This window comes from Odontomachus brunneus, unplaced genomic scaffold (genome assembly GCF_010583005.1).
Source record: "Odontomachus brunneus isolate Ranch 3 - 2012 unplaced genomic scaffold, Obru_v1 Obru_scaffold_093, whole genome shotgun sequence".
Lineage (NCBI taxonomy): Eukaryota > Metazoa > Arthropoda > Insecta > Hymenoptera > Formicidae > Odontomachus > Odontomachus brunneus.
Window position 1 is genome coordinate 349,212 of NW_022639543.1, and position 26,580 is coordinate 375,791.

Below are 26,580 nucleotides of genomic sequence, written 5' to 3' on the forward strand. Positions count from 1 at the left end.
CTCTCTCTCTCTCTCTCTCTCTCTCTCTCTCTCTCTCTCTCTCTCTCTCTCTCTCTCTCTCTCTCTCTCTCTCTATCTTTGCGCGTTTTGATTTCTCGCGAACCGTTATAATGGAGCTAATCAGGACCAAAATAATGATCCATATTCGCTCAAAATAATATATCATGGAAAATATAATATGAAAAACTGAGTACAACTATTTAATAAACGTGATGCGGCATCAATGTAACGAAAAATGTACGTTATTATATAATGTAAATTTAATGATTAATTCAATTCTGTATATCTGCTTCATGAATGTAATTGAAACAAGTGTGAAGTGTTTATCACTAATTTTCTCACTCATTTTTCTCGTAACAATCATGGAAGTCTGTCTAGAGAGAAACTCCTTTTAAATTCTTTTCGCCGACCTTGGTCGAGAGAGCGACATCAAACGCCGATTTCTGTTGAAAATCGAGCCTTTTCCGTTCGTCCAATCGACGAATAATCGCAGGACTCTGTAGCACTGATTTCATTTACGAATCTGGCTGAACTGTTTTCGAGATGGGAAGAAACAGTGAATCGCTTAGATCGTCGTATCGGGCTCTCGTTCTCGACCGTTGCCGGTAGTGCCGGTAACAAGGAAGTAGTTTGAGCCGATTGCGATCTTCGCCAATTAAGATTGAATTTAGCCGAGTACCGGATGCAAATCGTTTATTATTCACGCCGTCCGCGTGCGCGAAGGACCGCACCGGCAGTGAATATGAATCGCGATGTACGCAATCCGTCGTCGTCCTCCGTTATCCGTCATTATTCTGCGTTTTTCCCAGTACAATGTTTACGACACTGGTATGTCGAGTTCGCGTTAATCTCAGCCCAGTCGATCGGAGAATCATCGAACCGAATAATTATTCCGTTTTTTCGCTCTGCGCACTACCTGACGGCTTTCTCTTTCTTTTTTTCTCGCTTTCTCTCTGTCATGAATTCATGAATAGATCGTTTCTCCATTTTCTGAATTTTTGACTGTACTTATGATTAAATTCCATCGTTCGAGAGACAATAAAATCTAATAATTAAGATATCCCATTATCGATTATCGATATAATTGAGATATTGCAAGCTTATCGAAAAATAAGAAGAGAGATTGTTTTGATATAAAATATCAACGATGTATTGTGCAGTGTACAATTGTTGCACGAACGCTTGATTATCTCAATATTGTCACTATCGTCGTTGACATGTCCTTACACATAATGAGCGTGCAATACTACCATGTTCTCTCTTTGACGATTGCATCTACAATACAAGTAATCGAAAAATAGAAAATTAAAAAATCGTCTTCCGTCATCGGACGTCACGTGAACTATTTATCTTGACTGATAAATAATGAAAAATAAGCACGATTACATTAATTCTGACAAACAATTAATTCTATTTAATTAATCTGTTGAATCATGAAGTATTTAAAAATATATTAATGATAGAGAAACATACTTTTATATTGATACTAATAGAGAAATACACTTTTATGATCAAAACAATGTGAGACAATCAATGATGGAAAATCCACAACTTCTTTTAATGACACTTACGAAGCAAATAGACTGTATTGAATTAATTAATTAATAACTTTGCATTATACGATAAAGTAAGTTTTTTGTTATATTAGTATGCAGCAATAAATTTATCAAGTACTCAGTTTTCCATATTATATTTTATATAACATATTGTTTTAAGCAAATTTTGATAATTCTTTTCTTGTGTATTTCTAATTCGGCATTCTATGTGCAAAACATGGGTACCAAATAAAACTCTCACAAAGAATGCAGTTTTTACAAATCGACTGGTAAAATTACTGCCAATTTATCTGTCTATGTAAGAAAGAGGTTCTAATAAATTCTCACGGGAATCTCGTAAGGAAATCGCGTGAGACGCGTGTGCAAGATGCAGTCATAACGCATCGTGCACGTGGTAAGAGCCGGGGCGCATATTGTGCCTCCTCAATGTCTTCAATTAATGTCAGTCATACTAAGGGAATAAATGCACCGTTAAAAAGCAAGTCGCACGATCTATTGTCCCATCATCCAATCATCACTTTAAACGCTGTGTCGTACAAAGCGCACCGATGAGCACGTAATCTAATCCTGCTTCTCAAAGGAACTTGTGAGTAATGCCCCATCGAAAAACAAGGAAAAAAGAATTTCTAAAGATCAAAAACTATCCGTGAATAAATGTGACATTTCGATGCTCCGACATTTGACTCTCTTCCTTTGATGAAATATATCCGGGACTTTCTCGGATACAGAAGGACCGTAAGCAAGCACGAGCGAAAGACCCAGACGAGAAACAACCCCAAAATATGGCGAGTCGATCGATCGGGCTGTGTATAACCCAGAGGGTTACCTTTCACCCTAATGCCTGGGAATCTTCCGTCGCGTGAATATATTCTTCACAAACAGAAATCTCTACACACATACGTGTAGCGAAATGATAAAATTAATACAAGATATCAAGATATTTAACGATGTAAAATGTTCGCACGCGTATCAGAAAATTATTTTGTGGAATGTGCTCGCGCCTTAATAGCAAAATCTCCACGATTTTCAAAATTCAAAAATTTTTAAGGAAGTTTACACACCGCTGTTTCTGTGTATATATATAACAATTTAACGTCGCAGTTGCTGCACTTTCAGACACTATGGAAAAATTATTTCCATAGATAAATAAACATATAAATAAATAAAATAAAACAGATAAATAAATAAACATTTTTTCCCCTTGCGTTACGTAAAAATCTGTCATTTTGATCGCCCTGCGTTTAAGGGTCATAATCTTTATAAATCGTAACTAGTACAGTTACTGTCAAATTCACATACAATTGTCTATGCAGATCATATTAAAAGTTAGAGAATAAGTATACTAGGTCAAAATAAATTATTAAAATACTGGGTTCCTCGCTGAAAAATTGAAAAGAGTATTACCTGCTGCAGCGGCCAGGAACTGGACCCGCGTGGAACCCTTCTCCTCCATGTCTTCAGGGTAGCGTATCCCGACGGAGTGCGACGATGTCCTGTACGACTCCCTGTCGCGTACTACGTTCAGCTGCACGGATTCTTTGTCAAGGGTGGTGGCATTAAACACCGCTGAAGAGGAACTCACTGGTACAGGGCTGTAGGCATAGTCTTTATACGAACGCCCCTCTATCTCCTCGTCGCGTTGAGTGGGGGTCATTTTCCGATCTCTCTGTCTGTCAGTCTCTTTCTCTTTCTTTCTCTCACGCTCTCGGTTCCTCCAACTCGGTTTTCTTCGTCCGTTTCCCCCTCTCTTCTTGTCTGCTTTATCACTCCTCGATACACGCGGAATCTCAAGCTACCCACGTGTCACGAGACGCAACGACCCACGTCGCGAGTCCTAGACCCTGAAACGGAACACCGTGTCAAGGTCGTGTGGCGTCGCTACAGAGCAACCCCTCTATCCGAAAAGGGATTCTCCCATTGGCGGGAGCTTCGAATTATACGAGTGGTACAGGAGAAGAGAGCGCGATCTGTCATTTTATTCATTCTGATAATCTCGTTTGACATCGTCTCGCGATTTTCACTGAGATAACCGCGCTATTCTTCTATTTATGCACTATCTCCTTGATTTACTAAACTACTCATTTGTCGTATCAAGTTAAAGGTATTTAAAGACAAGGTGCAAAACAACAATACTTATTTATTAACACTAGAAGTATCAAAGCAGTCAAAATGACGAGTTTATAATTTCTTATAAAAATTACTCAAATTTGTAACGGTATACTTCATGTTTTTAGTTGACGTTGAATTAAAACTTGAAGAAATAATTAAACATTTTTTCCCCTTGCGTTACGTAAAAACCTATCATTTTGATCGCCCTGCGTTTAAGGGTCATAATCTTTATAAATCGTAACTAGTACAGTTGCTGTCAAATTCACATACAATTGTCTATGCAGGTCATATTAAAAGTTAGAGAATAAGTATACTAGGTCGAACGCCGTGAAATTTCTGTCTGTTTCATACACGCGTTCACGCACGAGTGAACTGATGAAGCCCATCCTATGCAAACATGTCACCCCCGGTCGAAGATGATTCCCCTATTCGCCGAATATCTTCCTAATACCAGACGAAGGAAGATCAATAACTCGCTCCAGCAGATTCTCTGCACCGTAATAATACTAATCAATAGCAATTATGCTGGTCGGAATTTGCGCTCGACGCGATTCGCGGATTTCCTCTGTTTCGCGTGATTTCGACAGAAATATCGTGGAGGCCGCACGTTAATTTCGTAATGCGAATAATGCGTAACGCATTACGAAATATTTGCCGAAATGCACACGCTCCGAAATATTTGCCGTGTTTCATTACAGTACTCCATTCCCGATATTAGAGTTTCTCGATATCACGGCGGAAGAAATACGAAGAGGTGTAACGCCGATATTTTCACCCGCCGGTCGAATTATATAAGACAGAGGTTTATTCGAGGAGACAAAATTCTTTATTTGTTCAAGCAGTATTGGACATTGATCAATTAAAAGTTTCACTAAGATTCACTAAAGTTTACTAAGATTTACTAAAGTTTACTAAAGTTTCTACTAAAGTTTACTAAGGTCCATGTTAAGGGGATATTGAAGTCGATGACAAACTTCCACAATGTTACACAATATTACAAAATAGCTAGTTCCAAGGAACATACATAAAAGTATCAAGTTTAGTTGTAGATATCTCAGTTCTCGAATAGTCAGTCTTTTTCTCATTGTTCGAGTAGTTAGATAAAATTTAATTGTATATTTAGTGTAACAATTTTATCAAATTCTAAACTAGTTTCATGATGCAACTATATTAATAATGGTAAACTTGTTACATTTATATTCGAGTTCAGAGTTAATTAAAGTGAATTTCTCAGTTGAATCGTGACTACAAATATAATGTCGCATATATCATATGATTTAATTGAGAACCTTAAGTCTAACTTTGCATTCAAATCTATCTATCTCACTTGAGACAAGTTCCAAACAACGACTATTAATACGAGTCTAAAATAATCGGCAAATCAATAACTAAGTTTTACTCGATTAATGAAGTACCTGTAATATAATTTCCAACAACACGAGTGTCTGGCAAGTACCTTAAGAGCTTAAGAAAGTAGGACGTCTAAAATGAATCTGTTGCTTCCCTTTTTCATTTAACATTATTTTTTTCCATGTAGATATACATTATTTTATATACAGGCACAAAATTTATATATAAATTTATATACAATCATATATAATTTTATATAATTATATATAATCATTATGAAAAGTTCAAAAAAAAAATTGTTTATTTTTCTAATTTCATTAACAAACTATCCCCAAGAGCAATCGACATGTGGAGAACGCGCAGATATATATTATTTTATATACAGGCACAAAATTCATATATAAATTTATATACAATCATATGTAATTTTATATAATTATATATAATCATTTTAAATAGTTCAAAAAAGAAAATTGTTTATTTTTCTAATTTCATTAACAAACTATCCCCAAGAGCAATCGACATGTGGAGAACGCGCAGATATATATTATTTTATATACAGGCACAAAATTCATATATAAATTTATATACAATCATATGTAATTTTATATAATTATATATAATCATTTTAAATAGTTCAAAAAAGAAAATTGTTTATTTTTCTAATTTCATTAACAAACTATCCCCAAGAGCAATCGACATGTGGAGAACGCGCAGAATGAAACGAGTCAAAATGATAATAAACGTTCTATTCCTAATGGTAAATAAATAAAACAATCATATTCAATTCTGTTAATGTTAGAAACGGAAACGTTTTCTCATCTTTAAATGCAACTGCGTCGCGCACTTGTTCATACGAAAACCGCGAAAACAGAATATGAGGGATGACGAAACGTTCGAAAACGTCTAAACGAATATATATAACTGGGAGGAATAAACAACGCGCGATATGAATGTTATCTTTGCATCGGGCCAAAATGAAAATAAAAATTTTTCATATTGCTTTCATATTGCCAATACAACCTGCAAAATATCTACATATCGATCCCGACCACGCAACTCACATCGTGAATTAATCAAACGCGAAAACAGATATGTTTTCCGAAAGGATCTTGCAATTTTTTCTTTTTTTCATTTATAATTTTTATACATCAACGCTTGTCTATTTTCAAATATACCTCAAATTATAAAAAAAACCTCAAATTATGCCTCAAATTATAAAAAAAGGAGGAAGAAAAGTAATCAAGCCCAAGGAAATTAACGAGTAACCTTTCAATAAGTTACTTGATTCGAAATCGAATTGCATCCAGACGTTCATAACGTGAATTAACGGGAGCGAATTAACGTGAATTAATTGGAAACATATGACGATCAATGAGACCTAACTCCGAGTCTGTCCAACACACCCGCTGAATTTGAGAACAATCGAGAGGACGCGTAAGTTCGGCGTATCTCTCACTCGGTCGCGTTACCAATTACCACTCTTGGGATCGAAACCAGTGCTGCGAGTTCGGGTAACTTTTGGTGCGTTCGCCTTTTGGGCGCTTACACGCTTAAGCGTCATTCTATCTTTATTGCTCATTATGCGGGAAAAAGATAGAATAGAATGACGCTTACAGCACAAAGTGCCCAAAGCGAACGCACCAAAAGTTACCCGAACTCGCAGCACTGGTCGAAATACGTCGCACCCTTCGCAGAACGATCGAACAAATTGTTTCACACAATGGAATAGTTATTATCACTCCCGCGTTCGCTCCTCATCGACGAGGATCCCATTTTTCCGACCGTCGGGGATTATTGTGTCGAAGCTCAACGAAAGATCCACAATCACTCGCGCACGAAAGAAAAGAAGTCGCGTATCGATGATCTAATTGCGTACTATTGTCACTTGATAAGGGCGGATTTCGCTTGCGCGCAATTCGGAACGATCGCGGAGCGTTCGCGGCACGATTTGGAAAAAGGTGCACACTTACCGGTTTCATATACGCGCTCTTCGCTCAAAGTGCTCTTTTCTACGAGGAACACCTGCATTATAAGCTCTCGTTTATTTTCTTACGTAACAAACCAGTGTGAGATATATTATCGGTATTAGATGTGCGTAGCCACCAGTGATCGTCTCGCCGATCGCGTACGCCGTAATCTTTGTCACCTCCAGTAGCATCTGATAGCGATAAACGGATCAGTATCTTTAGCGCCGCTTCAATAAAGATTACGCGCGAATCGTTTATAAATTATTATTTCACTGACAAGCACAGATTCCCGCAAATAACAGACGCTGCGAATCGTATACTCTGTAAAGCAATGCATTATAAATGTAATGCTATAAATACATCGTCAGTTGACATCACTAATCTTCTATACAAATGTTAAAGTCGAGTAACTCAAGTCAGTAAAAAGAATGAGTGATTATATGGTAAGATAACAGATTTGGATGGAAAATTACAGGGAAGGAGAACGTATACGATGAAGTAACAAAAAGGCAGATGTCTTTGGGGAAAAAATAAATATTAAATTTTTTAAGATTATTTAAGCAGAATGATCAAAGTTTGTTAATGAAATTAGAAAAATAAATAAAACAATTTTCTTTTTTGAACTATTCAAAATGATTATATGTAATTATATAAAATTATATATGATTGTATATAAATTTATATATGAACTTTGTGCCTGTATATAAAATAATGTATATCTACATGGAAAAAAATAATGTTAAATGAAAAAGGGAAGCAACAGATTCATTTTAGACGTTCTACTTTCTTAAGCATCTTTTAAACGTTCTTAAGGTACTTGCCAGACACTCGTGTTGTTTATTAGAAACAACAGAGAGGAAAACAAGTACTTCTTCCGCAAATTTCAGAGAAGCTCTATAAATGAATTAAAAGGCGAAGATAGATTGGACTTGCGTATTTAGCTAGGCAATAATATACAAAGTGTACCGTGAACGCACAATGCACAATGCACAATGACCGAGTTTCCTTTTAATCGACCCTTAATAACGCTGGTCCGTGTGCGAGGCGAGCGACGCTTAAAATACGATTAGAACGTAATCAATGTACCAAGAGCGCTCAAAGCCGAGCAAAGCAAAACAAGGAAGCAATTTATTATTCGTCACGAGACTATCCTCAACGTTTTAACAAGAGCGGGTGAATAAGCAAATTAATCACCCCGAGAACAAATGATTCATAATCGCATTCCGCGACAAGCCATTATGCAATTCGAGTACTAATTAATGACTAAACGGTATTTTTGTATTTTTGTTTATTACGCGTTCATACAACGTGCAGTTGGCAAACAGGTGCGTCCACGAGTTTGCGTGACACTGATTAAGAACAAATTATGGGGCAGGTAACAATTATAGCAATTCGCGAACAAACGCAATCAAGAGTTCACGAATTGTCTCCGAGTTATTAAGCATGATTGGAAGCGTCAAGTTTCTGTCAACATTATTATCGGTAATTGAACAAACATGACCGCAAGAAAATCGCCAATATACGAGGCATGTTCTTCGACATTGCGAAGTATCGTATGCACGCGATGGAAAGTACACAAAGCTTATCAAACTTAATTTATCAACCATCCCAATGACATTTTGTAGACGAAGCGCTCTGCGAAGAAAGGAGAACGAGAATCCCGATCGCAAAGAATCTTGATGTGAAGTAAGTAGACAAGAGATAGATAAATTACCCCACTTCTTGTGAATCTCGTTGTTTTCTCTCGGAGTTATGTATGTCCACCGAAAATTGATGCCGACGAAGTAACATCCTAATCATGTACTTTGCGTTATGTAAAAAACGCGTCGGTAAAATTCTGTCGAAAGAGAAAGAGAAGAAGATTAAATTGCAAATGAGCGGAAGAGAACAAGTATTAGGAAACCAGTTCTTCTTACGAAGCAGATATCATATCGTTGTCATTTATCGTCCGAAATGACGATTCTACCTAAGTTTGGAATTCGTTAACGGAGATAGATTTGCACTAATAACAAGAATCTTGATGTGAGTATAGACAAAAGATAGATAAATTAATGCACTATGAAGTAAATGTAGACAAAAGATAGATAAATTAACGCACTTGTTGAATCTCGGTGTTTTCTTTCGGAGTTATGCATATCCACTGAAAATTGATGCGGACAGAGCAACATGCTTGTCATATACGTTGCGTTATGTAACGCGTCGAAGAAAGCCTGTCGAGAGGAAGAGAAAAAGAAGAAGCTTAAATTGCAAATAAGCAGAAGTGAAGAAGTAAATTAGGAAACCAGTTCTTTTTACGAAGCAGATATCATATCGTTGTCATTTATCGTCCGAAATGACGATTCAACCTAAGTTTGGAATTCGTTAACGGAGATAGATTCGCACTAATAACAAGAATCTGAGTAAACATGCGTTGACCTTTAAACGACGCGCCTCACACGATCTTCGGGAGACAGCAAGCTCGCTCGGGTGAGCTAATACTTGAGAAAATGTGTGACGTATATGAGAAGGCAGAAAGAAAAAAAAAGAAGAGAATAAAAATCACGCTAACACTGGTATTAATGGAAAACGTAGTATGATAGTGCCGCGTGCAAACGTGACCAAGTGCGTTAATCTCGGAGTCGCACGACTTACGTCTGATCATTCGCGACGCTCGAATGCGTCATTAAGAGATACGCATTCCGGTAAAATTGCAGGTGATAAATCACGACGAGTGATTTGTCGTTACTGGTCTCAGTCTGCGGCTTTAAAGGATATTGAGAACGAACCCTTCGCGGATTTATGCTTCTTAAAGTAAGTCAATAAAAATGTCTCTGATTGAATCGGTAAAACGGATATTTCAGCGATGATCAGTGAGTATTCATTGACTTTCAATAGAAACACCCCTACTCTACTGTTCCATCTTAGAGGAGTCTGGGACTAGATGTCTTCATTTCTCGATTATGTGTCCACTGTTCCTCTCAAGATAAATATTAAGAAAGCACATAAGCAACGTACTTCTGGGGTTATCTAGACCCAGTATTCCTTATATCTCCATAATGAAAGAAAAATATCTTTATAATGAAAGTAAGATTCCACTGGAAACTAGTGGTTCAGTTATCAGTATAATATTTCAGTGAACAATGTATTGATTTTACTTTAAAGAATGCGAATATATCGATAAACGCATTGACTGTTTCTCGCCGCGGGAAAAGACACACTTTTGTTCAAGGACGATTGGAAAATATTGAAAAACTTTGTATAATCATAAACGGATCCTGCTTCAACGAAGAAAAAATTATCTTCTAGGATATTATTCAATACTGAAGGTCGGTCTCTATATTTTTCCATAACGTTTCCTTCTCTTTTTCTCTCTGTCGTAGCATGACACGATTTTTATTGAAACAATTATCGTCTCTGACGATCATCTTTTTTTCTATAATGCGGCGACCCACATGAATTTCATATTTGAATGTTATTTTAAGCGTTGGAAGTTTGCGAGTGCATATCAGGGAGCAACGTTACCGAATGCAAATATCAGTTTTAATCGAAAAAGAAGCGTGTTGCAAAAAAGAATAAGTGTTACGTTCGTAACACCGGAAATTCCGCATTACTTGGCGCAGTGAAGTATGGAAAAGTTTTCACCTATCTTCTCCGCGCGATACCAGCAAAACTCGTTCCACTAATATTAATTGACATACAATATCTCCGTTTAATTATGCCGCGATAAACTACACTCGCCAGACGCGCGTGGAGGCTTGAAACGAACGCGGCAATTAATTGCATGCATTCCGATAAATAAAAGAATGTCATTGTGCTGCATGAGTCGTACTTGCTGCACTTGAAATTTTCTATTTTTTCAGTTCTTGTTTCACAGTAGTCTAGTAGACATGAACATTTGTTAGTCAAATTCTTTTAAGTTTTATCTCAAGTTAATAAAAATGTAATTTTAGGATATCCTGTTGTCAAATAACTATAAATTGTTATTTATTTATCATTTTCTTATTGTTCAGTGATAAATGCAATGTTAAAAACTTTGCAAAACAAAAATTATTATTAATTGAATTAGTTGTGTTTACAGTTGTATATGCAGTTTGGAAAGAAGCAAAAAGTAAAAACTTTGGACTCAACGATATAAAATTTTTCTTATTCAAGAATACCCTGGTAGATATCTAATACAGTTTTCGAATAGTAACTGAACAACTATGTTAACTTTTGTCTAGTAAAATAATTTTTATCGACTCAGAATTTTGGCTAAAATTTCTTATTTAATATAACCACCGTGTGGTTCCCACTATAAATTTTCATTTCTTTCTTCTTCTTGTTATTATCTACGTATATTAGCACTAAGCTAATCTAATATATAATCCATGGAAAATTTTGTTTGATTTTTTTTTAAGGGAGAAGATAAATAACTCTACGTCAACGGAATACCATCGATAGTTTCTGCGAACGACGTTCTTATCGTCCGACGATGAAAGCATGATTTTCCTTTACAACTTTTTTAAGTACTTTCGATAACGTAAGCTTCGAGAAAAAATCTCGATATACCTCATTCCGTGGAAAAAAAATCATCTTATCGTTCTGACTTTATTTTTCTTGTATTTTTAAAAAGAAAGAAATATCAATACATTTTTAAAATAGTTCTTTTTTTTAAGCTTGATGCCGTTTAAACGAGTACTCATTTCGCTATGAAAATATTTTATATAAATAAAAGCACAGGTTACGTCACAGTATCGTTCGTGACATATAATGTGCGACAGAAACATATTTTCAATCCACCTGCGTTGTAAATAAGAATGTGCCGAGGGCTATCTCATCGCTATACGTCGTATTCTTTTATTAATTATTCCTCTAGTCCGGTTTCAACGATACTGTGATAAAAAATTTATAAAAAGAGCCATCATATCTAAACCATCTAACACACATATACATCGCCACTAGGGATTTTGAAATCGAATATACCATTAAATTATTATTAAGATGGTATTCACCACGAATTTATTGCGAAAAATGCCGTGTCGCGTGGTGACGCCTTTAAAGCTTAGTCAGTGTATTCATTTTAATTTTTAATTTTAAATTCTTAGTTCAACCAAGAACTGAGAGAACTTATCTACTGAAGAGAACTTTTAAAACAGCGTTGTTCTATCATTATATATAGGCAATTATAAGAGTTCTAAATTCTCTTGGTATTCCATATTCTCTTGATATATTCCCTTAAAATGAATCAGTGAAAATGTTTGTAATTGAACCAGTGAAAGATATATTTCCCTGATAATCAGCGAATATTTGCCGATTTTCATTAGAAATACCCCCATTTTGTTCCTTTGTCTCAGATCTCACCGATTTTAGCCAGTAAAAATCACATATTATACTGTAAAATCTGTAGTACACAAATTTATGTTACGCGCTGTATCAAGTTCAGTTCTTTGCGTTTGAGGAGATGGAATTAATGCCTTACGATGACAGATAATTTTACATCTGTGTTTGCAAACTGCATCAATAATAACGACAGTCGCTATTATTAACTGATTCTTTCAGTGAGACTTTACTGATTGTGGTGCTATATTTATAACTGCTATATTTATAACCACTAGTCATAAGTATAGCATTTCAATGAGAGTACACTGATGGTATTTTAGAATGCACAACATCGATTTTTCGAAGATTTTTTAATCGTTGAAGAATATCAAGCATGTAATTGGGCATATTTCGAGATTTGAGATTTCCAAATAAGAATGTATATACACACATATATCAGAAATATCTTGCATTCCCTCCTAATCTCGTTAACCTCGTCTCATCCGTCGAGTTCCGGAAAAGTCGCGATAAACTTCACACTTTCTACGCGATAACCTTGAAACAATGAAAGACTGAATCATACTACAACGGCCGATTCAACAATCACTATTTTATCGAAATTAGAACTGGCGCTTCAGAAGTTCGTAACTTGTGTGTGTTGTCAATGAAGTGTCACGATAAATTACTATACACTAAAAAATGTCTTTTAATAGATAACAAATACATTTGGTTAATATGATATAAAGACATTGATCACGATACAATATAAAACCTGTTATAACACAAAATTTCTGTTACAAAATTATAATTTTATTTGAGTAGGAAATTACACAAATTTTATTTGAGTAGGAACCAACGTGTATGTTACATGTAATATGCATGTTATATTGCGTCGAATTTTGTTACGTTTACATTTCATTATATTATAACAATGTAATAGTTACATTATTGTATTTGTTGAAAAATGATTTTGAAATTGATATGACAGTAAAATTTGTATATATTTCTAGTAAAATATCCTGCTATTATTAATCACGCGAGATATGAGTTGTAGTGGCGACTTTTTTTCCAATATCTTTGTAGATTTTTAGTTATTAATTAGATAACATTAATATATTATCGCGAACAGCCATTCGCCAATCTTTTTTAATCTCGTAAGTCTCGTAAATAATTATGTAGAGAGAGAAAGAGAGAGATAATAATTCTAAATTTAGTTAAAAACCAACAAACATATAAATTTAAAATCGAAATGCACTCGTTACCTGAATTAATAAAGTAAAATTTGTATATATTTCTATCTCTCAATCCTTATATCTAATTTTTTGACTAGAGATTATCAAATCTTTTTCTCAGTGTGTGCATATAAAAAATAACAACCTTTCGTTGGAATTCGTCAAACAATTAGTGACGACGCAAAGCGGCTACTGGAAGTATTCGCTCAAGACGATAATCTAAACGAGCATTTCTAATTGCACGTCTCGCAGGGCTGGCAAGCAGAAGACGCGGAAAATAAGACTAACAACGCGGAAAATGTCTCCTTAAAATCGCGACTTCTACAGTCATAAATACCATCATAATCCATCAACGGTACTGCGAGTTTAATTATTCCTCGAGCTTGGAAGTCGCGAGCGACAACGCGCGATTTATGCGAATAAATTTCAGTTCAGGACGCGACAAATATTAAGCACGAAGCGTCCAAACATTAAGATCCGTGACGAACTGTTTGCAATTTTAATCTAAGTGGCTCATCGGCAGCTGCGATCGCGATCCGTCTTATCGTGGCATACGTTTCAAAGAGACGACAATCACGCGAGGAAGAAAAAAAATAGCTGACGTAAAACGTACATAGAGTTGCAGCCAGTTACATTAAAAGTTCCATTCTCTCGATAGCGCTCAATGTGTTTGCCGTGTTCTAGAACAGCGAGATAATGGCACAGTTTATTGTGGAAAGAATGCAGTTAATACATGCCGTATTACGTTAATCGTATCGGGGAATGTTTATTATAGGCTCTTGCCTATTCTTATGAGATTAAAAAAGATTGATGAATTCTGGCTGTTCGCGATAATATAATAATGTTATCTAATTAATAACTAAAAATCTACAAAGATATTAGAAAAAAAGTCGCCACTACAGCTCGTCTACCATATCTCGCGTGATCATTCACAAATGTTTTTTAATATTTCGATAAAATTATTGCGTATATCGCAAAACGATATAAGACTTTTATGTCTGCTTTAATTCGTATTACGCCTCCACAAGAGTTTCGAAGATTGTTCTCGGACACCTTGTATAATCGACAGGAGTACGATAAATATTTGATCATAGATTACTTAGATAACAAATAAATTTTATAATGCGCGAAAGATGAACTCATACAATGATAAAAGATTATAAAATTTATTTGTTATCTAAGTAATCTATGATCAAATATTTATCAAATATTATACTTCTGTCGATTATACAGGGTATCCGAGAACAATCTTCGAAACTCTTGTGGAGGCGTAATACGGATTAAAGCAGACATAAAAGTCTTATATCGTTTTGCGATATTCGCAATAATTTTATCGAAATATTAAAGAAAATTTGTGAATGATCACGCGAGATATGGTAGATGAGCTGTAGAGGCGACTTTTTTTCTAATATCTTTGTAGATTTTTAGTTATTAATTAGAACATTATTATATTATCGCGAACAGCCATTCGCCAATCTTTTTTAATCTTGTAAGTCTCGTAAATAATTATGTAGAGAGAGAGAGAGAGAGAGATTATAATTCTAAATTAGTTAAAAACCAACAAACATGTAAATTTAAAATCGAAATGCACTCGTTACCTGAATTAATAAAGTTTTGTCGTCTTATGACTAATTTTTTGTTTTGTAAAATTCTAAAGATTTCAATAATTTATCGATCGCCATATGAGCGATTACTTACAGCATGATCGACATTTTGAAGTCTCCTAATGACATAAATGGCTCTTCACGACTCTATACTTCTGATATATTCATGATAAATTACAAAAGAATACTGTAGGCATAATTTATTTGTTTCGTACACTATTTACTATTTACTATTTACTATTTCGTACTATTTACACATTAGTCTATCCATCATCCATTATCATCACGTTAAATCCTCGTTTACCGCTACGAGTACAAAATATTACCTAAACTAATCACGAGTAATTCGAACTAGATCGAAAACGTTCAAATATATTCACGCATTCGGTGCTGATCGTCAAGTGGCATAAAACTAGAAATATACGAATAATAATTTAAGATCGTAAGAGGAAAACCTGGTCGCGACGGTCGACTGATTGTACAATCGCAAACATAAGTGAGAGGTGGTAGTGAGTAAATTTAAATAATAATTAACGAACAAATACGTGGTAACAGGAATGTCAACGTAGCGCCTACGTGGAGCGGCTTGTGGAAGCGCATGAAAAAAAATTCCGCCGAGGCGGGAATGCCGTTAAACTTTAAATAGAATGGTCTACCGACTAGCCACTAAAAGAGGCGATAAATTATTCGTTTAGCGAGATTTAGTGTTCTCCCCGGCAACTCGGACACTTTTTTCCTGGACGCGCAGCTTTTAAATTCAGAAGTTTCGTCGTCCACGCGAATATATCGCCTCATTACCGTAAGACTCGCATTTTACGCTTGTGGCTACTTCGCAAACAATGTCTTGCATTAACTACACCGCGATCAATGTTGTCGCCACACCAGCTGAAACGGTAGCAGTCACGGCGCACATGTCAGTGCGAAAAGCTCTCTGCGAGCTCCTTTCACACAGTCGTCTTCAATCGAGTGCCGTTTTGCAGCAAGTCCTGAATCTCTTGAAAGGACTTCCCCTTCGTCTCCGGTATGAAGAAGTAAGTGAACGCGACCGCGATCGCCATGATCACGGCGAACATCCAGAAAGTCGCGTCCGCGCCTAGTTCTTGGTTCAATGCCGGGTAGGTCTTCGTCACCAGGAATACCAGAAACCAATTCAGCATCACGGCGAGACCGGAAGCGATCGCTTTAGTCTCTGCGGTGAACAGTTCGCCCATCAGCATCCAAGGTATCGGGCCCATCCTATATACACCAGAAGATCTAGTTAGTGTAACTAAATTTTCCTAAGGACAGAAGAATTGCTGTAGGCAATTCTATTCAGTCAATTGTTTTCAGTTATTTAAATCAAATTTTGAGGTTTCTGATCCCTCACCTCTTAATTGATGACGTTAAAAGTGAGAAAACACGAGCACGAAAATCTTGTAAAATATATATAGTCAAAATAAAAAGATATATCCATAAAATAATACTCGAATTTAATCAAGCAGATCTACAAAATAATCAGAAACTTTCCTTGAGACAGACAAACCAGATAAAATTTAATTTAAATATAAATATTTAAATATAAAAATGTTTTACTGCAATAAATGTTACGTTAAATTTTTGCATAATTTTAAGCATTTTTTGCTTTAAATGAGTAAACTTCTTAAAACAATTGAATGTTAAGATTGTTTTTGGCCGCGGTAAGAAAGAAATTATCCTTTATTTAACTAAGTTTTCTCTATTAAATGTGATATGCTTTTAATATACAGTTATACATACTGAGATTTTTTCCTTGTGCGAAACATGATATTAAAAAATTGAAATATCATTATTATTATTGTCATTATTATTAATATTATCATTATTTTTTTATTATATTAAGTTAAAAGTTATATTCTGTTAAAAAGCCTACCCAACGGAGAAGACGATCATGTATAATGTCAGAGATGTGAGCGGCAGCCAGCCGAGTGTACTGATGTCGCCGCCGTCATCCTTAATCTTGAAGTACAGACCGAGAGCCACGAGACTGACTGACATAACTCCTGAGGAGAGGATTAGCAGCGGCTTCCGGCCTGCGCGATCCACAATCACAGCTGCTACGGCTGACATCACCGTCTGTCAACAGTGATACTTCGAATAAATATCATTGTCTAACGCTGTCGTTAATAATCACATGAGATGAACACAGACACGCGAATATATAGAATGTGAACGAAGAATATCACATGGTTATACTGCGAGCATAAAATCCGAGAGCAACAAATTGAAAATTTCTGAGAAGGCAATAAATAAAGAGAATTTGAAAGATTTTATATAATCTAGAAAAAAAGATTCTATATAAAAATTCTATAAAAATAATATGTTAATAAATTTATACCAATTCTTGAAGCAAGGCGAAAGATATAAAGTTTAACTTTTGCTCAAAGGAATATTCGTTTGAATACTGAAAATTGTATTTTAGGGAAAAGTTTTGTAATAATTTGTATAATTTCCTTCTTAAAGTGGCACACCGTCATCGTTTTCGTCGATAAACACACCTGGACTAACGCGACAATTATAGAAGCGACGTCCGCCGGTATCGAACTTCCAGATTCTTCGAAAATGGTGGTGGTGTAGAAGATTACTGCGTTTATACCGGACATCTGTTGAAAGAACATGCAACCTAATGTGGCAAGCATGGCTCTTCTGGTCGCAGGAGAACGTATGAGATCAAATACGCTCGAATTTTTCGATGTCATTGCTTCCATTGCTCGCCGCATTTCCGCGAGCTCTTCAGATGGATCGTAGATGTTACCTCGGAGAATCGCCAATGCCGATTTAGCTTCTGACTCCCGCTTTACATTCTGTAAAATTTAAAGACATTCATTTATAAGTAAAAAAGATTAAGATCAATTTTCCTTAGTAATAATACAACGATATAAGAACAAAGTCGTCTTCAAATTGTTCAAAGAATCTGCTAAAAATAATGTTGTAAAATCCTGTACTTTATTAAAATTTATTGACTGAACGTACCACCAGCCAAACAGGCGACTCCGGCATCCACACAAAGGAAGCTAAGAAGATGAGCTCTACGAGGGCGCAAACTATAGCGAATTCTGTGTAGTTCATCACGGATCCCAATATGAAAGCTAGCAGGATACCAACAGTGAGAAACACTTGGAACAAAGCGCAGAGAGTGCCACGTGCCGACGTCTCCGCGATCTCAGACACGTATATCGGCATGAGAACGCAGGCTGCCCCGACTCCAATGCCTATCAAAAATCTGGCCGCCATAATCAGCCACAGCCGGGAAGCGAGTATGATGATCGCCCAGGACAGAAGAAATGGAGCCGACAGCAGGAGAAGCGATTTCTTTCGACCTAGTTTGTCTGCCATCGGTCCGGATGGAAGGGCGCCCGCGATCGCACCTAATGCCAGTAACGAGCCCACCCAGGACCCTTGCTCCGGGGTGATGATTAACCAAGAGTCTGCTTGATATAACTTGGGTAGTACGGGGGACGTCCAAGCCATAGCGGTGCCAATGCCGACGGCCATTATGCAGACTAAGAAGATTTAAACGAGAAGTTAATTAAAGGGCGCAGTTAATTAGAAGGAAGACTCACCCTATGAGAAACTTCATTACGCTCGCTATTGCGGCGGTAATTAATAAAAAATTATAGTAATGTTAACCCTTTGCAGCATAGTGCTATACCCATATACCAGCACCTTTCTCTACTCGATTTTTATGATTTTTACATATTTTTCAATAAGCCAATATAACTTTAATCACATATTTAAGTTCCTATAGTGTGTGTGTGTGTGTGTGTGTATATATACACTATAGGATATATATAGTACATGAATTACTATATAACAACCATTAAAATTATGTTATTTGTTAGGTAACAATATTTTATTTGTTAGGTAATAGAGTCAAGAGTTTTTGAGATCGCAGAATTCGAATTGGAAGTCAAAAAGTGACTAGATTTGTGTATAACTTTATGTTAGAAAGTTTTTTGAGTAGCTGATTACGAATATGTTGACAATTACAAAATTCAAAATTGCAGTCAAACATGGTGGCAAATAAAAAATCTGTAAGAAATCTCGCTTTTAGTATTATCCAGAACTAATGACGAGGAGTAGCGAGTTTCTAGTTCCATTTTTTTGTTTTTTATTACTTTTATATTTTTTATTTTTTTATTTTTGATCGCATTGATTTGAACGCATTGTTCATTGATGAAACGATTGATTGAAAAAACCCGAATACCTAATGTCGTGCAAATCAAGTCACTTTTTATGTTTTCGGTCCGCCATTTTGAGTTCGCCATTTTGAATTTAAAAAATTTTCAAAATTTGACTCCATATTCGTAATCAGTAACCTCAAAAAACCCTGTTTCAAGAAATTCGTATGTAAGGAAAAATGTATGCTTCAAAGAATAAATGTAACAGTGATGACAACATGATAATGACAATGACGGCATTGATAATGATAAGATGTCTGGAACGATTACTACTTCTTTGAATATTGTGCTTTCTTTATAATAACTCTTTTCTAGAACTTGCAATCAAAAATTTAATAATGCCTACTCTACAATAATGCTTACTTTTTGCAGGACCTACAAAAGATCTTTATTATTACCTTATTTGTAACTTATATTTAATAACCTTGCTTCAAAGATCCGGTAAGGAGATTGATAGAAATATATATATATATATATATATATATATATATATATATACATAAATTTTAATAAATTTATATATTTTAAATATATATATAAATATATATATAAATATATATATAAATATATATATTTTTTTAATACTATATATATATGATTATCTAAACTAATTATTTTTATCGAAAATTTCAATTTTTCACATTTTATTAAAATTCGATTCTACATTTATTCTGTTATATTAATTTTGCTGTTAGAGTTAATTAGACTCTTAAAGAAACTTCACGTAACATTTATCTAATTTATCTAATCTCTTTTGAAATTGGTGCTCTTCGATTGTCATTTAAACTTCTGCATCAATAGATATTTATCGGTTATTACCTTATTCATTATTGTACTCACTCAGTATTTTACTCGCCTAATGTATCACAATTTATCGCCTATCGGCAGCATTCAATCGCTATTGATAATCGGTACAACGAAGAATCATCTAGCGCGACTATTTCGTCATAGACATATCGGCGGAAAGTTCCGCGATCATTTACTAATTTTCTTCAATCAATAACTAAAAATTTTACGTTAGTTTGCAAAATGGTAAAGGAATGTTTTATTCACTTGGATCTAATCAATGTACATGTACACGAGTGTTTTCCCACTCTATCGTCAACCAATCTATGTGTATAATAGTTTATACCTACGTATACAATATATTGAAATAAATGCAGAATTAGACAAGCAATTGGCTCTTATCATTCTTCACTATTGTATCGTTTGATTTCAATTTTAAATAGACTATTACTTCTGCAATCTCTCTCTTCTCGCGTGTCGTACACTAGAAGCATATTCCAACGTTACACAGCAGTTCAGCCGAATTATTTGATCAAGCATCAGAACTTTAACGACGAATGAAAATGAAGCATGAAAATCATCACTGTGTAGACAGTAGCGCATTGTAAACGTGGCCGAGGAACGACTCGGGTCGATTTGCGGATTGTAGTCATACAAAACAGCAAATCCACTGTCCTTTAAGATTCGAGGGTCCATGCCGAAAGTGCACGTAATAAATTACGTAATCTCGCGTTACGAGGCGGACGTCTCCTCCGTATCCTTCGGGACGCGACGCTCGTTTCAATAAAATATCACGGCCGTCGCCGAGTTTCGGCTCGTAAACGAGATATGGACTTACTCGGTCGGGATTTTACAATGGAGCGCTTGACCACGAAACTGACCGCAGTATGTGCAATTTCGCAGGAAATTTCGAGAAACTTAATAGTCCTCCGGCGTAATGTACTGTACTCTGTTGAACTGGTGAACTACCACGATTATACTTCGAGCTCAAGAAATCCATTAGTACACGAAGCGTATCCGACATGTCGGTGTAATTTAGCCCCATGTAAGCCCGCTTTATTTTATTCACCGCTGTTGTACTAAACTATTAACCCTCGCAATAACATCAGGTTCTATTAAGTCCAATTTTAGTTCTTGAGTTTCTTTTTTAAACAATTCTAATTAACGAGCACTTTTTATTTGATGCAGTTTAAAATAAAACCAGTGGTCTAATGGGGAACCTTAACTTCTGGTAATTAACCAAAAACAAGTTCTTTCATTAGACCATCAGCTGCGTCCCAAATTATACCAAGAAAAAATTGTAGTAGCAAAAATTTTAGTTACAGCGACAAATTTTTAGTTACACCAAAATATTTTCAGAAAATCTCATTTTTATTAGATGCGACAGTAAAATCTTTTTTTTCTGTAAATATAGTCTTATTTAAGACACACATATAACTTGATTCAAAAAGAGATTGAGCAAAATACTTGCAAGTATTCATTAACAGCTTAAGTATTTATACTTATAAAATTTGCAAAAATAGTCAAAGTGTTTCAAATATTATGTTTGACGTAAATATAAAATAGAAATCAGAAAAAGTTTCCCAAAGTTCAGGAAAACGTTCGATAGAACGTTGTTTGCATTTTCTATTTAGAATCGCATTGAAACATTGTCTGTAACCGGAATCCATAATTATTCTAAGGAATCGGGTCCGAATTAAATTCTAAGAAAAGTTCTGTGCGGGTCGTTTAAATACCGGAAATAGTTGCGAGATACTGCCATAGCTTTCTGCTGTCCTGGCGCACAGGAACTCCATTAATCATGCCCATGCCCTCCATCTCCTGCAGAATCCGTTTGACGCTCTCGAAGGCTCCTTCAGAGCACAAAGATCACGGCAGATTAACGCTCGTCGACGGCAACAACGACGACGACGATCTAGAAATCGCGTGTTAACGCGCTTGTCACCCCTTCTGATCACGAGTGTCTCGCCGCGTGCAACACGTTCGACGAAGTAGACATCGAAGTTGCTTCGAGCTGCATCTCGGACGACGCGAAATCGCAACGGAACTGAATGGGCAGCCCGTTCACTGGAACCATCGTATATGACGGCTGTCATATCTGGCCATCATTATCACTAATCTCGCTTATCTGAGCGCGCGACTGAAATAAAAATCTAGAAATTGTGATAGTCGATCGCGCGACAACGACCGCGCCGAAGTCGAAAATCCGGAACGAAAATCCGGCAGGTCTGCTGGATCACACACGTAGGGGTGAAAATGAGATCATGGACACGCACCCGTCTTCTCAGACGGGCTGATCGTTAGTTCACTTCGATTTTACGCTTTCGACTTTGTGTTTGCGCAAGATTTTTACGCACAAATAGATAGATAGTTAGATAAATGTGTCTATTCATGATCTAGGATTAACTCCCCAAGAGCTTACAAAAATAAATTATACAGTAATAATTTTCAACAATACAATTAACTCTACATACAGTAAAATATTGTATTCAATTAAATGTTTCATTAAGTGTTTGATAAAATTATAGATCCGCATATTTATATCATAAGTTTATCATAAGAATCAAATTTATTTAAAACATATTTTGAATCCTAGTAAATTTCGCATTTCAACCAAGATATATTAAATTAAAATGAAAACTCGATTTGCTTACTTACATAGAAATGCGAATCAACTTCTTTTTCAATGAAAGGTTATTGTACAAGTGACCTACAAGTGAGTTACAAGTGACCTAGAAATTCGCAAAGAGTTGCGAATACAAATGCAGGTGCTTGCGCTGCGAGAACGTGCAGAGGGATTAAATATTTTCGAGCACTTACGTCTTCCAGATACTATAACATCTCTGATACGTTAAGGTAATAAAATAGCGAAAATATATTTGTCTGGCGGATCTTCTCTATCTCGATTGGAGATTGCTTTAACGTCGGTAGCTTAACGGTTTACCTACCGTAACTATCCAGCAGCTAAAATCGACTCTTCCTCAAGAGTTGTTTCTGCGTTAACGCGCCTCAAAGCTACTTGTTAATCCTCGAATCGGCAGGTGAAAATCGCTGCGAAAATAGCCGGCGTTTCTAAAGAAACTCTCCGCAAATTGTAGCTCGCACAAAGCTACAAATAGTTTCTTTAGCCGTGTAAAGACGCGTCTCAAAGGGAAATAACTCCTCCCGCTTTCCTCCCTGCGTCTGATCCCCTTTGGGCTTTGACGTTCGGAAATGCTCGGCATTATCGAGATTTCATACAGTTGCTTCGGGCAAAGTCGGGTGGCACGTTAAAACGAATTCGTATGTGAGTTCGTACGAACCAGTGTGACGGCGGATTAATAACTCGCGCACAAGAGCGGTGAAAAACTCATACGTTTGTCCCTGTGTTAAAAAACGAACGACTGTCCACGCGCCTACGCTCCAAATAATAATTTTCATACAGCGACGCGATTTAAAATTTCATACGACAACGCGAGTGACATGTGTCACATAAATATACACAGTTGGGATGCGTCGAATATTTAATAAACAAACAGAACGAGAACGACATAACGCAATCTGTCCTATTGCGCGCGTTCCACTACACACGTAACGAAAGAGTTTATAATTTCTGCACAGAACTGAAAATTCTCTTAAAGATAGATAGATATTCCCGCAAACTCGAGTCTTTTTTCTATCTTTTACAGACAGTCTATTTCTTTATCTCTCTCTATGCTATACAGGATGTTCCAGAACAACCTCTCAAACTCTCGTGGAGGTATAGTACGGAAATAAAATCGCAAAACGATATAAAACTTTTATGTTCACCTTAATCCGTACTATACCTCCGCAAAAGCTTCGAAGATTGTTCTGGAACACTCTGTATATAATACTTTCTATAACTGCACACTCTCTACGAAATTTAGATAATTTTAAAGTTTATATAATTTTAAAGTTAAACTTTATGATTTTCAACTTGCAAGAGACTTATCTAATTTGCTTAAAGAATTCGTAAGGAAAGGAAAAATGTTAAAACTGAAATTTAAACTTTTATTTACTTTGTAAATAATATTTATTTATTTTGTAAATAATATATTTACAAATAATGTGTGTGTGCATGTGAATTTTTTCTGACTTTTTTGTTAGTTCATTTTTACGTAAATTAATATTAAATTTTTATAATAGACTTTTTTATCGGAGGGAGTGTTCTACATATTTATGTTTAAGTACATATATCAAGTACATCATATTGAATATGCAAATTTTAGAATTATCGTCTGTTTTATTTTAAAAATACAGTGAAAAGTTCATAATTTGCAGTAGTACATGTATATACATATTTAAACATTTATGTATATTTTTTTTTCTATTATAGGTGTATCTCCATTATATAAGTATTTTACTCCTTTCCTTATTTTTACTTAATTGTACTTAGGAGGAATTTTCTTAGAACGCATGATAAATTTATCTATCTATTTTTTTCGTTCTCTCTCTCTTTTCTCTTTCGCTGCTTTCGCTTTTTCTCTCTCGCCGCACGATAATATTCAACGAATTTCATGGATCGAAATACAAGCTACGCCAGAAGAGCGACCACTGCCTACTTTTGGGAATGCATTGCCTCTACTCGTGTGGCAGACACCAATCCGATTTCGAACTGCGAAGTGCAGTTCTCGATTTTCCATGCTGTCGCGTCAGATTTCACGCTAAACGCACTCCTCCTCCACCGCTCTTCCCCGCCCGCCTGCGTTTTCACCTCTCCGTTTATATTTTCCTTCGCTTTTCCCGACGCAGACAGCCCTCTCACCGACATGGATTATTACATTCCCCCGCGAAATGCGCAACCGGATGCATTTGCCACGCTGCGCATGTAATTCGTTGAACTTGACCACGTTATATCCGCGCTGCGACGACAATTGTTAAGTTTCTTCTTTCGTTTCTCTTTCCATTGTTTTGCAGCTGTCGTTCTTTCAATCAGAGTGTGCAAATATTCATCCAGGATAGGTGTTCGTAACTGTAAATAGCAGTCTCAAATTAAATATTACTTTCTGCTTAATTAATTGCAACAATCGTACAATAATGTTATCTTGATAAAAATAGATAAATAAAAACACTTTTACTATGAAATAAGCTTCGTGTGTGTAAGAATTTATTAAAACTTGCATTCCATATACAATGAAATATTATCAAACTATTCGTGTTAATAGAAAAAATTGACCATTCAAAAATTGAGCTATTTACAACAAGAGTTGTCACTTTTTATATGTATTCTTGAGGTTAGCAAACTATTCTTAATTTTATTTGTAATATTATATATATACAGAGTGAATCATCTAACATTTTAAACTCTAATATATCCCTGTTGTCTTTATATTAAATGAAAATATGCAAGGATTACATTGAATAGTTGAAAAAATTGGCCAACCAATATTATATTTATTCCTCCCAAATACACACAATTTAATCTTTACACGTGTTTCTCTAATATAAAAAATAACAAACATATTTTAATATCTAATGTCAGGTGAGTCGTTTATCTCAACTTTGTTCCAAATTAACATTTATTGTTTAGATAGTGAAAGAAATGTATAGAATCGGAATTTTTGTCTGATAAATAGTAAATTTATGACAATTTATAAATAAATATATTATAAATAAATAAATAGATTGCCCCTCCTTGATGCGTCACTGAAAACACGATACTAGTAGTACAATTAATTTGAGCAGAACTTTTTGAGAATTCTAATTGACGAAGATATCAGAAAACAGTCGTCACGTTATTTGCATCATGCACACACGATAATATTTATAAAAATATATATATATAAAATAGAGATTAAATAAATAAAAGATAAGAAAAATATCTCGGTACATATGTGGAGTGCGTTATCTTATAAATACCTAGCTTAGCCTATCTCTTAGTATACCTATCTTATAAGCGAATGAAAATCGTTTGCTCACTATGCGAGGAATCTTACATTACTCGAAACACCAGTACAGTTGTTTTCAAATAACAGAAAATACGAATCGAGATACAATGATTTCGACTGATTGATTGATTCTTCTTGGTACACTCAACGACATGTTTACTATATGTATGTCTATCGAGCCATACAGAAAATAAACATTGCAAACTTGTGGTTTGTATGCTGACACAAAATCATCACAAACTATGCGAAAAATTCCTGTTTTGTGTATTAATATATATACGGGTGTCCCAGAACAACCTCCATAGCTTTCGTAAAAGAATAGTACAGATTGAAGTCGCCGTCATCGTTGTCTTTTTGTATATATATTATATTTATAAATAATATAATTTAATTATCGTTTACTCGAGTATACCGAGTCGCATCCAAAATACAGTTTGTAAAATCTTATAAATTAAACGGCGATATATAATAAGATTGCTTTGATAGAATAAATTGACGGTGTATATCAGAACCATTAATCACTCCAGTAACTTTTATCAAATGAAACCGCACTCTCCTCTCTCTCTCTCTCTCTCTCTCTCTCTCTCTCTCTCTCTCTCTCTCTCTCTCTCT

General features: G+C 35.4%; 2 protein-coding genes and 1 long non-coding RNA gene across 3 annotated transcripts in view; 1 reads left to right on the forward strand and 2 right to left on the reverse strand.

Annotated features, from left to right (window-relative positions):
• LOC116848316 (facilitated trehalose transporter Tret1-2 homolog) overlaps positions 1 to 7,101 on the reverse strand; it is a 21,942-nt gene extending 14,841 nt beyond the window's left edge. Inside the window, exons 1-2 of the mRNA XM_032824255.1 lie at positions 6,989 to 7,101; positions 2,961 to 3,397 (exon numbers count right to left, since the gene is read on the reverse strand). Coding sequence (XP_032680146.1) covers positions 2,961 to 3,210 — 250 coding nt within the window. The 5' untranslated portion in view covers positions 3,211 to 3,397; positions 6,989 to 7,101. The remainder of the gene's footprint in view (positions 1 to 2,960; positions 3,398 to 6,988) is intronic.
• An 8,182-nt stretch (positions 7,102 to 15,283) lies between these two features.
• LOC116848352 (facilitated trehalose transporter Tret1-like) lies at positions 15,284 to 22,130 on the reverse strand. The gene is made up of 5 exons (XM_032824330.1): positions 21,817 to 22,130; positions 18,087 to 18,616; positions 17,612 to 17,917; positions 16,987 to 17,189; positions 15,284 to 16,334 (listed from the first exon to the last, which is right to left on the reverse strand). Exons 1-5 carry the CDS (start codon positions 21,896 to 21,898, stop codon positions 16,043 to 16,045), a joined length of 1,413 nt encoding a protein of 470 aa, XP_032680221.1. The 5' UTR covers positions 21,899 to 22,130; the 3' UTR covers positions 15,284 to 16,042.
• On the forward strand, positions 16,173 to 18,727 carry LOC116848354. The gene is made up of 2 exons (XR_004378948.1): positions 16,173 to 16,320; positions 16,982 to 18,727. It is a non-coding gene; the product is annotated as an uncharacterized LOC116848354 (long non-coding RNA).
• Positions 22,131 to 26,580: the final 4,450 nt, after the last annotated feature.